Source organism: Carcharodon carcharias (assembly GCF_017639515.1).
Source record: "Carcharodon carcharias isolate sCarCar2 chromosome 27 unlocalized genomic scaffold, sCarCar2.pri SUPER_27_unloc_2, whole genome shotgun sequence".
In the NCBI taxonomy this organism is placed as follows: Eukaryota; Metazoa; Chordata; class Chondrichthyes; order Lamniformes; family Lamnidae; genus Carcharodon; species Carcharodon carcharias.
In genome coordinates, this window is record NW_024470635.1 from 927,905 (window position 1) to 943,740 (window position 15,836).

Genomic DNA, 15,836 nt, shown 5'->3' on the forward strand with positions numbered 1-15,836 from the left:
TCTTTTTCAGATACTGTCCCTCTCTCCTTTAAATCTTCCATCATTACCACTGTCTGTTAATAAAAACAAACCCTTCACTACTCCATCTTTGCTTGCTGCCGCCCCATCTCCAGACCCACTTTCCTTTCATAAATCCTTAAAGGTTTTGTAACCTCCAAAGTCCGTGTCCATCTTTCCCAGAACTTGCTGTTTGAATCCCTCCATATTTCTGCCCATCACAGTTCTAAAATTGTTCTTATCAAAGCCACAAGCGACATCCTATGTGGCAGTGACAAAGATAAACTTTCCCTTCTGGTCCTTCCTCGCCTTCCAGGAGTGGAGACAGCTGGACCTGCGAGGGACACCTCTGCTCAGGCAGCGGGCTGAGTTTGGAAAAAAAATTCATGAGTAACATCACAGGAAAACTAGAAGCTGCTATTAGGAAGTGTGTTTAAATAGCTTAAAACTAGAAAAACGTTTCATTTAAAAAGATGTAGCTACTTGGTTTTCAGTAAGGAACAGTAGCAATAGGGAAGTTAAATCAAGTTAAAGTGAAATATAGTAATAAAGCAAACCAAAGTAAGATAAAGTTAGTGGAAGAATAATAAAATGAAGTTGCTAGTAATTTATTATACTCTAAGTGTAATAAATTAGAAGTAAATAAAGTTGGTAACAAGAAGTGTTTGTGAGTCCAGAAGGCAGGACAAACGAAGCAGAGCATTGAGTATGCTTCGAATGTGGAATTATGTCAAAAAGGCAAATATAAGGGGGCTCCACCTGAATGTGTGCAACATTCACAATAAGGTAGATGATCTAAAGGCACAAAGAGAGGTAAATGGGTGCAATATTATTGCCATTATGCAAACATGGCTGCATGGTGACCAAGACTGGAAACTGAATATTCAAGGATATTCGACGTACAGGAAAGACAGTCAAGGGAAAGGAGGTGGAGTTGTGCTGATAATAAGGGATGGGATCAGTGCATTATTAAGGGAGGATCTCACATAAGAATAATGTGTGGAATCTGTTTGGGTGGAGCTAAGAAACAGCAAAGGGCAGCAGACATTGGTTGGAGTTATTTATAGGCCACCAAATAGTAATGGTGATGTGGGGCGTGGTATTTATCAGGAGATGAGAGAAACATGTAGCATAGGCAATACATTGATCATGGGTGACTTTAATCTGCATATAGGCTGGGTAAACTAATTGAGCACTGATGCTGTGGAAGACGAGTTTCTGGAGTGTGTTGGGGATGGTTTTCTAGAACATTATGATGAGCCGACTAGAGGATAGGCTATTTTAGGTCTAGTATTATGTAATGAAAGATGGATAATTAATAATCTAGCTGTAAAATAACCTTTAGGGCTGAGTGACCACAATTTGATAGAATTTTAGATTATGTTGAAAGTGAGGTCGTTCACCCTGAAGCAAGAGTGTTAAAGTTGAATAAAGAAAATTATGGAGACATGAGGGACAAATTGGCTGAGGTAGACCAGGAAAATACATTAAAGGGTGTGACTGTACATAGGCAATGAGTAGTCTTCAATGAACTATTGCACAGCTTACAACACCTATACATTCCTTCAAGGTGCAAAAATTGCAAAAAGTTAGTCAAAAGTCGCTGAGAAATGAAGCTAAATATTGTATAAGATTAAAAGAAAAGGCTTATAAAGTTGCCGAAAGTAGTACTAAACCTAAGGATTGGCAGGTTTGCAGAATAAGCAAAGGAAGACCAACAAACTGGTAAAGAAAGGGAGAATAGCATCTGAATTCAATCCAGAAAAATACATAAAAACGCATTGTAAAATCTTCTATATGTTTGGCTTAGGCAAGTGAGGATCCATTGCAGGCAGAGTCAGGAGGATTCATAATGGGGAATAGAGAAATGGCAGAGTAGATAAATGATGATTTTGTGTCTGTTTTCGCTGAGGAAAATGCAATAAATCTTCCAGACTTAGAGACCCAATGGACGAGGGAGAATGAGAAGTTGAAGGAAATTAATATAATTAAGAAGCTTGTATTGGAGAAATTAATGGGACTGAAAGCTGATAAGTCCCTGGGACTTAATAGACTGCACCCCAGACTGTTGATAGAGGTTGCTATAGAGATAGTGGATACATTGGTGATCATTTTCCGAAATTCTATAGATTCTGGAATTGTTCCTGAAGATTGGAAACTAGAAAATGTCATCTCACTGTTTGAGAAGGGAAGGAGAGAGAAAAAAAAAGGATTACAGGCCTGTCAGCCTTACATCAGCAGTAGGGAAAATGCTAGAATCTATTATAAAGGACGTGATAAATGGACACTTGGATAATCATGATCTGATTGGGCATGGCCAGCATGGATTTGCGAATGGGAAATCATGTTTGCAGATTTTTGAGGATATTACTAACAAAATTGATAGAGAGTTGAAAGACATAGTACGCTCGGTTTTTCAGAAGGCTTTTTTATAAAGTCGCCCACAGGAGGTTGATTAGCAGACTAAAAGCACATGGGAGAGGGGGCAATGTACTGGCATGGATTAAGGATTGGTGAACAGGCAGAAAACAGAGAGGAGGAATAAATGGGTCATTCTTAGGTTGATAGGCTATGACTATTGGGGTACCGCAAGGTTCGGTACGTGGGTCCCATCTGGTCACAATGTATATCGTTAATTTGGACGTGGGGACGAAATGTAATATTTCCAAGTTCATGGATGAAACAAAGCTAGGTGGTAATGTGTGTTGTGAGGAAGGTGTAAAGCGGCTACAGGAGAATTTGGACAGACTTATTGAGTGGTCAAGGACATGGCAGATGGAATATAATGTAAGAATATGTAGATTGTTCACTTTGATAGATGGAACAGATGTACAGAGTGTTTCCTAAATGATAAGAGATTAGAAAGTATAGATGTGCAAAGGGACCTGGATGTCCTTGTCCCTAAGCCACTGGAGGCTTACTTGCAGGTGCAGCAAGATATTTGGAAGGCTAATGGAATGTAGCCTTTATCACAAGAGGATTTGAGTACAGGGGTAGTGAAGTCTTGCTTTAATTTTATGGAAGCTTGTTTAGACCGCACCTGGAGCATTGTGTTGGTCTCCTTACATCAGAAAGGATATTATTCCCATAGGGAGAATGCAACCAGTTCACCAGACTTATTCCAGGGATGTCCGGGCTGTTTTACGAAGAGAGATTTGGGGAAACTGGTCCTGTTTTCTCTAAAGTTTCGAAGAATGAGAGCTGATCTTATTGAAACCCACAGAATACTTAAAGAAATAGGCAAGGTAAATGCAGATAAGATGTTCCCTGTGGTTGGGGAGTCTAGGACCAAGGGACACAATTTCAAAATAAGGGGAAAGCTACTTAGGGCCGAGATTAGGAGAAATTTATTTACTCAGAGGCTTGTGAATCTTTGGAATTCTCTACCCTAGAGGGCTGTGGAAGCTCAGTCACAAGTATGTTTAAGGTAGAGATCGACAGATTTCTGATTAATAATAACTTAAAGGATTATGAGGATAGTGTAGGTAAAAGGCATTTAAGTGTTCAATCAGCCATGATCGTATTGAATGGCAGAGCAGGCTGGACGGGCTGAATGGCCTTCTCCTGTTCCTACATTTGTGGTGGGGCCCGCTGTCCTAGGCCTTAGATTCCATGTGATTTTTTTTTGGAATAATATACTTTATTCGTAAAATATCTGAAAGAACATTACAAAACATTTCCAAATGGCCATCACAGAAAGTGCAATCAGATTCAACTTTTACACACGGATCATGAGGTGCTTCAATACAATCAATGAATATTAGTCATTTCAATATGGTCAGTACAGAGAGTCAGACAGTGCAATGGTATTGGAGTTATCAACATACATCATGTTGCACTCCGCGGTGCTTCAATGCAATTATGATACATTTAGTATTAACTTCATATATTTATTGTGAGTCGTACAACCCGAGGGGTCTATACAATTCTCAGCCCCTCAGTGCACTGTGGCATAAAGGTTTTAGACAGCGATCTTTCTCCATTGCGCCTTTGTGGTGGCTGCCCCAAGCTTTAGTGCATCCCCCAGCATGTAGTCCTGGACCTTGGGATGTGCCAGTCTGCAACACTCGGTCGGGGACAACGCTTTGCACTGGAAGACCAACAAGTTCCGGGCAGACCAAAGAGCGTCTTTTACTGAGTTGATGATCCTCCAGCTGCAGTTGACGTTTCTCTCGGTGTGTGTCCCTGGGAACAGCCCGTAGAGCACAGAGTCCTGTGTCACAGAACTGCTCGGGATGAACTGCAACAGAAACCACTGCAAATCTCTCCAGACCTTCTTTGCAAAGTCACATTCCACAAGGAGGTGAACAACAGTCTCTTCCCCACCACAGCCACCTCGAGTCCAACGTGCAGAGGGGGTGAGACTCCTGGCATGTAGGAAGGATCTGATGGGGAGGGCCTTTCTCATCACCAGCCGAGTTACATCTTGGTGCTTGTTGGAAAGTTCTTGTGATGAGGCATTCTGCCAAATGACTTTGACAGTCTGCTTGGGGAACTATCCGACAGGATCCACCATCTCCTTTTCCCACAGGGCCTCTAGGATGTTATGTGCCGATCACTGCCTGATGGACTTGTGATCAAAGGTGTTTCTCTGCATAAATTTTTCCACAAGGGACAGGTGGTACAGCACGGTCCAACTACTTGGAGCGTTCCACGGCAGCGTGTCCAAATCCATCCTTTGCAACACCAGGGACAGGTAGAACCTCAACACGGAGTGACACTTGGTGTTTGCATACTGGGGGTCTACACACAGCTTGATGCAGCCACACACAAAGGTGGCCATCAGGATGAGGACATTCTTGAGCACGTTTTTTTCTCCCTTATCTAGAGCCTTATACATCGCATCCCTGTGAACATGATCCATTTTTGACCTCCAGATAAAGTGAAAGATGGCTCGAGTGATCGCCATTGCACAAGAGTGTGGAATGGGCCAGGCCTGCGCCAAGTATAGCAACACCTAGAGTGCCTGACACCTGATGACCAGGTTCTTACCCACAATGGAGAGGGAGCATCGCTCCCACAGGCCCAGTTTTCTTTGCACCATAGACACTCACTCCTTCCAGTTTTTAACGCATGGCCCAGTACCTCCGAACCATAGCCCCAGCACCTTCAGGCCCAAAGAACATGGCTTTGCTCTTCCCACGATTTACCTTTGCTCCCGAGGCCAGTTTGAACTGGTTGCAGATCCGAGCAGAAGACAACGACATCATCCATGTACAGGGAAGCTTTGACCTGAGTGCCTCCACTGCCTGGGATCGTCACTCCTCTTATGCCCAGATCCTTCTTGACTGACTCAGCAAAAGGCTCTATGCAACAGGACAGTGGAGAGACGGAAGGCCTGCCTGACTCCAGATTTAATAGGAAAGCTATCTGATTCCCACCCATTGATTGAGACTGTGCTATTGATGTTAGTGCTGAGCGGTTGGATCCAGTTGCAGATTCCCTCCACAAACCCCATTTTGGAGAGCACATCCACCATGTAGGTGTGCGATATTCTGTCAAAGGCCTTCTACTGATCCAGGCTGATGAGGCAGGTGTCTACATCCCTGTCCTGCACATAGGCAATCGTATCCCTGAGTCGTGCAAGGCTGTCAGAGATCTTCCTGCTGGGCACAGCGCAGTTCTGGTCAGGGTGGATCGGAGACCATTCAGATACTTCATGTGCGCAAAGGGATTGCTCACTGCTCATCTGTTAACACTCCAGTTTTAGAAGGTCAAAGGATTGGATCCACAATTGCTACATTCCAACTGACAAGACGGAATTTCAGTAGTCAGAGTCAGGGAATAAAAATCACTTTCCACACCGCCTGCTGAGACTCCAGTGAATTCAGATCTAATTGTCGAGGTTTTTCTTATCAGAAAAGGCATTTCAATGGCGGTATGTTTACCCGGCATTCAGTGGGGGTAGAATATTCCCTATTCTCACGACAGGCGGGCCTCGCGCAGGCGCAATAGCCGGCAGTGACTAGTACATGCACATTGTGCTCTTTGGCTGGAGCATGCGCAGTACCATCTGTACCTGGAGTTGGTGGAAGACGCTGAGAAATGGCGAACGCAGGCAAGTAAAAGGAGCCGGTGAGTGGAGAGGGATGGAGGCGGCGGAGTGGGCGGGGAGGCTTCTTGAAGACCCTGTGAAGGTCTGAAATCTTGAATAAGAAGCGACCGGTCCTGCAGTTACACCGAATGGGACCGGGACAACTCTGACCCGCGTCTTCTCTCGGAGACAGGCCCGAGTCAACAACCGCCATCTTTATAGGGGGCAATATGCAGCAGGGCGCATGTGCGGCCATCCTGGTCCAGGTAGCAGAAGGAGAGAATGTTGTGAATTTCTATCCTGGACTCCCAGGGATGGATTTTGGAAACTCCTTTTACAGAGGATTAGAAGGGGAGGATTTACACACAGCAAACTCAAACCAAAAGAAATGTTTGTCTCTTCTCAATTTCTATCTTAGAGTGATGGTTAGTGTTTTTGTAAATTTATTTTACTGGATTTTAGAAGTTAAGAGTTGACAGATGGGAAACTCAAATCAAACATCAATTCAATTCTGGCAGAGTCACTTGATTCGTGAGGGCTTGAATATCATCGGCCTTTAAACCTGGAAGGTTAACAGTTGGTCTGTCTGTGGAGAAAGATTACTTGTAAGAGAAAGAATAGTTAACTGGGGAAAGCCAATTTCAATAGGGTGAGAATGGATCTGACCCAGTAAAGTGGAATCAAAGGTTGGCAGGAGAAACTGTAATTGAAAGATGGGCTGCCTTAAAGAGGAAATAGTTCAGACACAGTAATGATATATTCTTACAAATGAGGAAGGAGTGGCTAACCTATCCATAGCTCATTAAATAAGAGATTAAGATGAAGATGAATAAGTCTGCTAATAGAGATATCAGGTGGCTAATACAACTGAGAGACAGGATAAAGAAAGAAGATTCAGAGAGGAATTGGAAAAATAAAGTAAGAGAAGCAAAGAGATTATGAGAAGAGACTGGCAGCTAACATGGAAGGACATCAAAACACTTTCTCTGGCTTATACCTAGTAACAGGGTGGTAAAAGGAGAAAGGGGCTGATTTGAGATTTAAAAAAGGTGATTTACCCATTGGCTCAGGGGGCATGGATGAGGTATAAATGAGTATCTGTCTTTACCAAAGAAGATGATGCTGCACAGTCATGGTTAAAGAGGAGGTAGTTCAAACACTTGTGGTGTTTAATATTGATAAGGAGAAGGTATTATATAGGCTGTCTGATAAAGTTGACAAGGCACCAGGATTGGATGAGATGCATCCAAGGATGCTGGGGGAATTCAGAGTGGAAATTGTGGAGGCACTGACCATATTATTTCAATCTTATTCAGACCCATGGGTGGTGACAGAGGACAGGAGAATTGCAAATCATACACCTTTGTTCAAAAAAGGTGTAATGATAAGCCCAGCAACTACCAGACCAGTCAGTTTAACCTTGGGGGTGATAATTCTGGACAAAATTAATAGTCACTTAAGCAAATGTGGGCTAATTCAGGAAAGCCAGCACAAGTTTGTTAAGGGAAAATCATGTTAAACTAACTTGCTTAAGGTTTTTCAAGAGTAAACAGTGTGGTTGATAAGGGTAATGCTGTTAATGTTGGTGTACATGGTCTTCCAAATGGCATTAGATAAAGTGCCAAATAAGAGTCAGTGTTAGGACTCCTGCTTCTATGACCTAGACCTTAGTGTTCAGGCACAATTTTGAAATTTATGGGCACAGACTGTGTAGAAGGTCCTTTCTCTGGTGGACCTTAGTGAACCAGTTGGGTTTTTGTGACAATCCAGCATCTTTCATTGTCACTTTTTCCTATTGCCAGCCCCACAAATTCCCAGATTCATTCAGCTCAGTTTCACAACCTGAATTTGTGGGTTCTTTTTCACTCCCTCTTTCTGTTTTAAATCAATTGCACAGCATATTAGAAGAGGAGGATTTGCAGTCGGGAAACTGAAACCAAACATCACATCAGGATCTGATGGAGTTGCCCAGTTTATTGCAGCCTGAATATCATCAGATTTTGAACATGGAAGGAAAAAGCACCGTTCACAGTGGGGAGAAACCGTACACATGTTCAGTATGTGGACGAGGCTTCAGCCAATCATCTGACCTGGCAGGACATAAATGCAGGGACAACAGGGAGAAACCGTGGAAATGTGGGGACTGTGGGAAGGATTTAATTGCATGGAAAGACATCGGTACAGTCAAACAGCAGAGAGACCATTCATCTTCTCCGAGTGTGGGAAGGGATCCACTCGTTCATCCTACTTACTGAAACACCAGCGAGTTCACAATGACGAGAGACCTTTTAAATGCCCAACTGTGGGAAATGCTACAAAGTGCCTGAGAACTGATGTCCCATCAACGTGTTCACACTGATGAGAGACCGTTCAGGTGCTCTCACTGTGGGGCTGGTTTCAGGCGATCATCTCATCTCACTGTGCACCAACGAATTCACACTGGGGAGAAGCCATTTATCTGCTCCAAGTGTGGGAAGGGATTCACTCAGTCATCCAACCTGCTGAGACACCAGCATGGTCACACTGGAGAGAGGCATTTCACCTGTTCAGAATGTGGGAAGGGATTCACTGATTCATCCCATCTGTTGATGCACCAGTGAGTTCACAGTGAGGAGAGACCTTTTCAATGTCCAGACTGTGGGAAGTGCTATAAAAGTTCCAGGGACCTGGTGTCCCAACAACGTGTTCACACTGATGAGAGACCGTTCAGGTGCTCTCACTGTGGGACTGGGTTCAGGCGATCAGCTAATCTTATTTCACACCAGTGAGTTCACACTGGGGAGAGGCCTTTCACCTGCTCCGTGTGTGAGAAGGGATTTACTCAGTCATCCAACCTGATACACCAGCAAGTTCACACTGGGGGGAGATCGTTCACCTGCTTTGAGTGTGGGAAAGGATTCACTCGGTCATCCAACCTGCTGAGACACCAGCAGGTTCACGAGTAACTACAGTGATTCAGTTTTGCAACTGAACCATATACATTGGGGACTGTTTCTGCTGATGTTAGTAAACTCCAGCCCAGTTATAGGTGTTAATGTTCTGGATAAAAATAAAATAAATGAGCTTTCTATTAAATACATGACGTTGATTTTTTTTTTACTATCCCTAAGACATTAGTTTCTTTTGAAGGGCTCTCCCTCTCCCGTCTCCTCCATCCTCACCTCCAACAACAAGTGTGAGGAGCTCATGGAGCTTCTTTGTCACTAAGATTGAGACAATCTGATCAGCTGCTTCCCTCCCTTCCACTAGCCCACTGGGCCAAACTGTCTCTAACGCTCCCCCTTGTCTAAACCCTGAACCCACATCTTCGTACCTTCTCAGTGTTCATCTTGTCCACGAGACCCACCACCTGCTCCATCGACCCTATTCCCACTAAACTACTGATCACCCAATTTCCCCATGTTCACTGATATTGTTAACGGTTCTCTCTCTCCTGGTACTGCCCATCTCTCCTTCAAATCTGCCATCATCACCTGTCCTCAATAAAACTAACATTTGACCCCACTATCCGATTAAACTCCCGCTCCAGCTCCAACCTCCCTTCACTCTCCAAAGTCCTGATCACCCCCCAAATCCATGTCCACATTTCCCAGAACTCCATGGTTTAAATCCCTCCAATAAGATCTCTGTCCCTGTCACGGTATCAAAACAGCTCTTCCCAAAGTCACAAATGACACCCAATGTGAATGTGACAGAGGAAAACTCCCTCACTGTCCTTCTTGGCCTGTCCGCAGCCTCTAACAACGTGGACCAAACCATCCTCCTCCAATGCCTCTGCACTGGTGGCCAGCTGGGTGAGACATGATGAAACAATGTACGAACAATTCAAGGGCTGACTGACTTCAAGAAATAACTGGACAAACTGGGAATGTCACCGTTAGAACAAGGACAGTCCCTGGTTTCAGTGAATGAACCATGTGGGAATCTGCGGATTGCCACGGTCTCTGAATGATATTCATGGGTTAATATCGTATAATCTGTCTAATGCTCACAAACACTAGATGGCCATGACTAACTCGAGAAAGAATGTAGCAAACAAGATAAGTCCTTTGTTTATACCATACTATAAAAGCGGGGACCTTCCAGTCGAATTCAGACTTCACCTATGGACTGGGTTCGCGACCGGTGTCAAGGAACTTGAGGATATCTCTCGATCAGCCATTGCTATAGGGTCCCCAATGGGCAGAAGGGCGTGAGATTATTGTTTGTAGTTGTGTAGATGCAATAAAGTAACATTTATAATCAGTTGTCTCCTTTGATTCGAACAAAGCGTTACCCAGTATAACATAACAAACCGACAGACGGGTGCTGAGGAGTATCTAAGGCACTTGGCATGGGTCAGCTGTGTGATGGAAAAGCAAGTTTAATGACGAATAAGCAGATACAGGAGAGATCCAAAGGCATCTCATCGATACAAGTTTCTCCCGTATGTTTGGAGTATTTTCTACACAATACAGCATTGATCATGATTACAGAATGAACCGTGTGCCCTTGTTTATAATTTCCATCCTGTACGTTCATGCCTATGTAAAAATGGTCTGCATCCATAGCTGGTTCCTCTGTTATTCCCGTCCCACCCCACACCACAAGTACAGTTCCTCTGACCTTCTCGACTTTCTAGCTCCTTCTCAATGTCTCCCTTTCCATCAAAAATCAGCAAATTCTTTAAAAAATCAATGTAAAAATAATGTCAAAACTTGTAATCCCGACATTAGCAAGAAGTCCCCTTATGTCCCCGTTGGACATCTGTCCATTCGACCATACCCTAATCCTTCTGTAAATTAACCATGTCAGTCAGACAAAGCAGAATTATTAACTTGAAGCTTCTATGTGTTAAAGGCACATTCCCCCCTTTCAAGGGTTAGGACAGGTTAGGAAGAAAGTTCATATTGTCATCATTCAGAACAACCCAGATTACAAAGGAACAACTGATCTCAAAGACAATCTCTTGTATTGTGTGTGTAGAGGGGGTGTGCTGACTCAGGTTTAAATGGGTGAAATGACATCACATTAAAATCTGGAACTCAGGTGGGGATATGGATTTGTGTTTGGTGGGAAGATCTGGATCAGTGTATTACTCCAGGAAGCCTGAAGATCAGTGGAACAGTATTTCAGAACTGATTCCTGTGATTGCAGCAATGCCATTGCTGTCTGTGAAAAACACGGATGGAAATATTTAGAGTGGAAACCATCAGCATGTTGGAGGAGATGTACACAAGGAATTTGTGAATTATCTGAGGATAATGGTGAGGGGTAAGGAATGGATCTGGAAAGCAGCAGACACTTCATGTTGCTCCAGGAGAAGTGGGGCCTGGTTGTGTAGATGTCAGGTTTTACACAGCACACAGGTCAGCCTGTGGTTTCACCCTGGATGAAGGATCTCCAAATCGTACCATTCACATCACTGGATGGGATTCTCAGGAGCCATGTTGTCTGCTTGGAGAGGAAGGTTTGTGTTACAGCTGATGAGAAGCAGCACAGACAACCACACACAGACCCACACACACATTCTCTGTCTGTCTCACACACTCAGACATCCTCTCCACACCCACACACATTTACACACACTTCCACACTCAGGGACACACCCGCACCCATACAAACAGACAGATGAGGACACATCCTGTCCTATCAGGTGGACAACACCAATCAAAGTGACTAATACTGGGGATAAAGTATTGGTGCCTGTGAAGAACACTGTTTTTGGCACATTCAAGTCAACATCACCCTCCATAGCCTGTGAGCAGTTTTGACCATCCAATCTTAGCCCTTTCTCTGAACATTAAATCCACATTGAACAACATCTGGGACAGAGGCTACAACACAATTAGAACAATGAGCTGTCTATTGCCAGCTTTGGTGACAGTGGGAGGTTGTAAAATTTCAGAACAACATCTGTGGATAATTACAGCCTCTAATTTCCTCTTGGAATGACTGAAAATGTCAATTTCTCTCATGTTGATGGTCTGTTTGATGAGAGAATTCTGAGACAGGTCACATGGAGAAAGAATCTGTATCCAATATTCCCCTGAATTTGTTCATTGCTACCCCAATGTCCTGAGACATGTTCCTATGTTCAAAAGGAACTAATTTGTGTTAGCAATATTAAAAAACACTCAATACACCATGTGTTTAACACAAATCTGATTCATCTGATTGTTATACAGAATATAAAGCCCTACAACTGGGCTGGAGTTTATTAACATCAGCAGAAGCAGACCCCAATGAACATGGTTCAGACCTGGATGAGATTCACAGCAAAATCCAATCACTTGTTAATTGTGAACTCACTGGTGTCTCAGCAGGTTAATGACTGAGTGAATCCCTTCCCCACACTCGGAGCAGCTGAACGGCCTCTCTCCAGTGTGAACTCGCTGGTGTACAGTGAGTTGGGATGACCACCTGAACCCAGTCCCAGTTTGAGAACACCTGAACGGTCTCTCATCAGTGTGAACACGTTCATGATGTATCAGTTCACTGGAACTTTTAAAGCATTTCTCAGAGTCTGGGTATTTAAGAGGTCTTTCATCAATGTGAATTCGTTGATGTGTCTGTAGATCTCTTCCCACACTCAGAGCAGCTGAACAACTTCTCCCCAGTGTGAACTCGCTGGTGTCTCACAAGGTTGTTTGAATGGGTGAATCTTTTCCCACACTCGGAGCAGCTGAATGGCCTCCCCACAGTGTGAGTTTGTTTGTGTCTCATCCGGCTGGATAACTGAGTGAATCCCTTCCCACACTCCGTACAAGTGAATGGCCTCTCCCCGGTGTGAGTGTTCTGGTGTATGGTGAGTTCTGATAAATATGTTCTTTCTTTACCACCTGATCCACCTGTCCTGCCACCTTCAGGGACCAGTGGACATGGACTCCAATGTCTTTCACTTCCTCTACCCCTCCCAATATTCTCTTGTTTATTGTGTATTCTCCAGCTTTGTTTGCCCTCCCCAAATGCATTCTCATGAATTTCCTTTCTCTTTTACAGCTGATTTAAAGTTGTTGATTTTGCTCCAAAGGCTAAATTGGGATTGATATTCAAAGTTAACTATTTAACTGCAGAAATAACTTCAGCTGGGAGTCAGTGAATTAAGAGGAAAGATCCCAGACAATGGTTCTGCAAGGTACACTGCAGGCCCGACAGCTCAATCAGCTCCACTCTCAGCTCAGGAGAGCTCAACAGCTCCACATCCTGTCCACAGGGGAGTTCTCCTGGTGCAGTGGGACCAACATTCATGCTTTAACTAACACCACCAAAAAAACTAGATTAATCAGTTAGTCTGATTGCTGTTTGTGGAATCTTACTGCGCACAAACTGGCTGTCGTGAAACAGAAACAACTTATATAAAACATCCCAAGGTGCTTCAGAGGAATTTCATAAAGAAAAAACTGACAAGTCACAGAGGGTGATATTAGGGTCAATGGACAAAGCCGTGATTGAAGAGGCAGATTTTAACCAACATCTTTAATCAGGAGAGAGAGGTGGAGGGGTGGAGAAGTTGAGGGAGAGAATTTCAAAGCTTCACACCTAGGCACGGCCATCAGTGGTGAAATAATTAAAGTCAGGGATGCCAAAGAGGCCAGGAGGATGAGTGCTGAAATCTAGGAGGGTTGTAGGACTGTAGAGTAGAGAGATAGAGAGGGATGAGGCCATGGAGGGATTTGAAACAAGTATGCAATTTTAAAATGGAGACATTGCTTGACCAGGAGCCAATGTAGGTCACTGAGCACAGGAGTGATGGGTGAACGGGATTTGAGGCGAGAACGCACAGGCACAGAGTTTTAGATGATCTCATGATTCCGTGAGGGGACGGGGTGAATGTCAGGAGCCGGCCAGGAATGTATTGGAATTGTCAAGTCTAAAGGTAACACAGATATGGATGAGGGTTTAAGCAGCAGATGAGCTGGGGATGGGATGGAGACAGGCAGCGTTATGGAGATTGAAATATCTGGTGTTAGTGATGGTGTGGATATGTGGTCAGAAACTCACCTTGGAGTCAAATATGACACCAAGATTGTGAACAGTGTGGTTCAGTCTCAGCCAGTTCCCAGGGTGAGGGATGGACTCGGTAGTTAGGGAATGGAATGTTTAGTGATGACTGAACACAATGGCTTTGGTCTTCCCAATTTTTAATTGGTGAAAATTTCTACTCATCCAGTACAGGATGTGGGATAAGTAGTTTGATAATTTAGTAACAGTGGAGGAATGGAGAGGGATGGTGGTGAGGTAGAGCTGGGTGTTGTCAGTGTACATGTGAAAACTAACACGGTGCTTTTGGATGATGTTGCCTAGTGGCAGCATGTAGATGAGAAATAGGAGGGGCCAAGTACAAGGATTTTGGAGAGGAAAAGGAGGTTGGAGATGGGCCAGTCATTTGTAAAGATGTTGGGGTCAAAGGGTTTTTTTGGGTGATGATGGTGGGTTTAAAGGTGAGGGGGAAAGTACCAGAAGAGAGAGAGAACCATTAACAATATCAGCTAACATGGAGAAGTTGGATGGTCAGCGGTTTAGTGAGAATAAGGTCAAGGAAGCAGAAGGTGGATCTCATGGACAAGATGAACACTGAGAGGGCATGAGGGGAGATGGGAGAGAAAATGGAGAAAGATGTGCGTTCAGGGCTCAGAAAAGGGGGGATTTGAGAGACAGTTTGTTCTGCTGGGTTAGTGGAAGGGAGGGAAGCAGCAGAGTCAGCTGATTAGATTGTCTCAATCTTAGTGACAAAGAAGCTCAATGAGCTCCTCACACTTTTTGTAGGAGATGAGGATGGAGGAGATAGGAGAGAGGGAGAGTCCTTCAAAAGGAACTAACTTGTGTTCAAGATATTAAAAAGATTTAACAAAGTGTGTTCAACACCAGGCTGATTTATTTGACTTTTATTCAGAACGTTAATCCTATACTGGGCTGGAGTTTATTAACATCAGCAGAAACAGATCCCTGTGAACATAGTTCAAACCTGGATGTGATTAACAGCAAAATCCAATCATTGTAGTTACTTGTGAATCCGCTGGTGATTCTGCAGGTGGGATGACCGAGTGAATCTCTTCCCACACTCGGAGCAGGTGAATGGCCTCTCTCCAGTGTGAACTCGCTGGTGATACACCAAAGTGGATGACTGAGCGAATCCCTTCCTACATTCAAAGCAGGTGAAAGGCCTCTCCCCAGTGTGAACTCGCTGGTGTGTCAGCAGTTGGGATGACTGAGCAAATCCCTTCCCATATTTGGAGCAGGTGAACAGCCATTCCCCAGTGTGAACTCGCTGGTGTGCAGTGAATTCCGCTGATAGCATGAACCCAGCCCCACAGTGAAAGCACCTGAATGGTCTCTCGTCAGTGTGAACTCGTTGGTGGGACATCAGTTCCCCAGAACTTTTATAGCACTTCCCACAGTCTGGGCATTTATAAGGTCTCTCCCCAGTGTGAACTCTCTCATGTCTCAGCATATGGGACAATTGAGTGAATCCCTTCCCACACAAGGAGCAGATAAATGGCCTCTCCCCAGTGTGAACTCGCTGGTGCACAGAGAGTTGAGATAATTCTCTGAACCCAGTCCCACAGTGAGAGCACCTGAACGGTCTCTCATCAGTATGAACACGTTGATGGAGCATCAGTTCTCCGGAGCTTTTATAGCACTTCCCGCAGTCTGGGCATTTATAAGGTCTCTCATCAGTGTGAACTCGCTGGTGAGTCAGCAGTTGAGATAATCGAGTGAATCCTTTCCCACAGTCCCCACAATCCCACTGTTTCTTGCCACTGTGAATGGTTCTTTTTCCTTTCATGTTCAAAATCTGAAGATATTCAGATGACGATAAATT

At 44.2% G+C, this 15,836-nt stretch overlaps 1 protein-coding gene across 1 annotated transcript in view; it reads right to left on the reverse strand.

Annotated features, from left to right (window-relative positions):
* Positions 1 to 258: 258 nt before the first annotated feature.
* The window catches only part of LOC121273846 (zinc finger protein 664-like), a 56,662-nt gene continuing 41,084 nt past the window's right edge, over positions 259 to 15,836 (reverse strand). The window contains exons 5-8 of the mRNA XM_041180985.1: positions 15,055 to 15,774; positions 12,364 to 12,514; positions 10,637 to 10,694; positions 259 to 362 (exon numbers count right to left, since the gene is read on the reverse strand). Coding sequence (XP_041036919.1) covers positions 259 to 362; positions 10,637 to 10,694; positions 12,364 to 12,514; positions 15,055 to 15,774 — 1,033 coding nt within the window. The remainder of the gene's footprint in view (positions 363 to 10,636; positions 10,695 to 12,363; positions 12,515 to 15,054; positions 15,775 to 15,836) is intronic.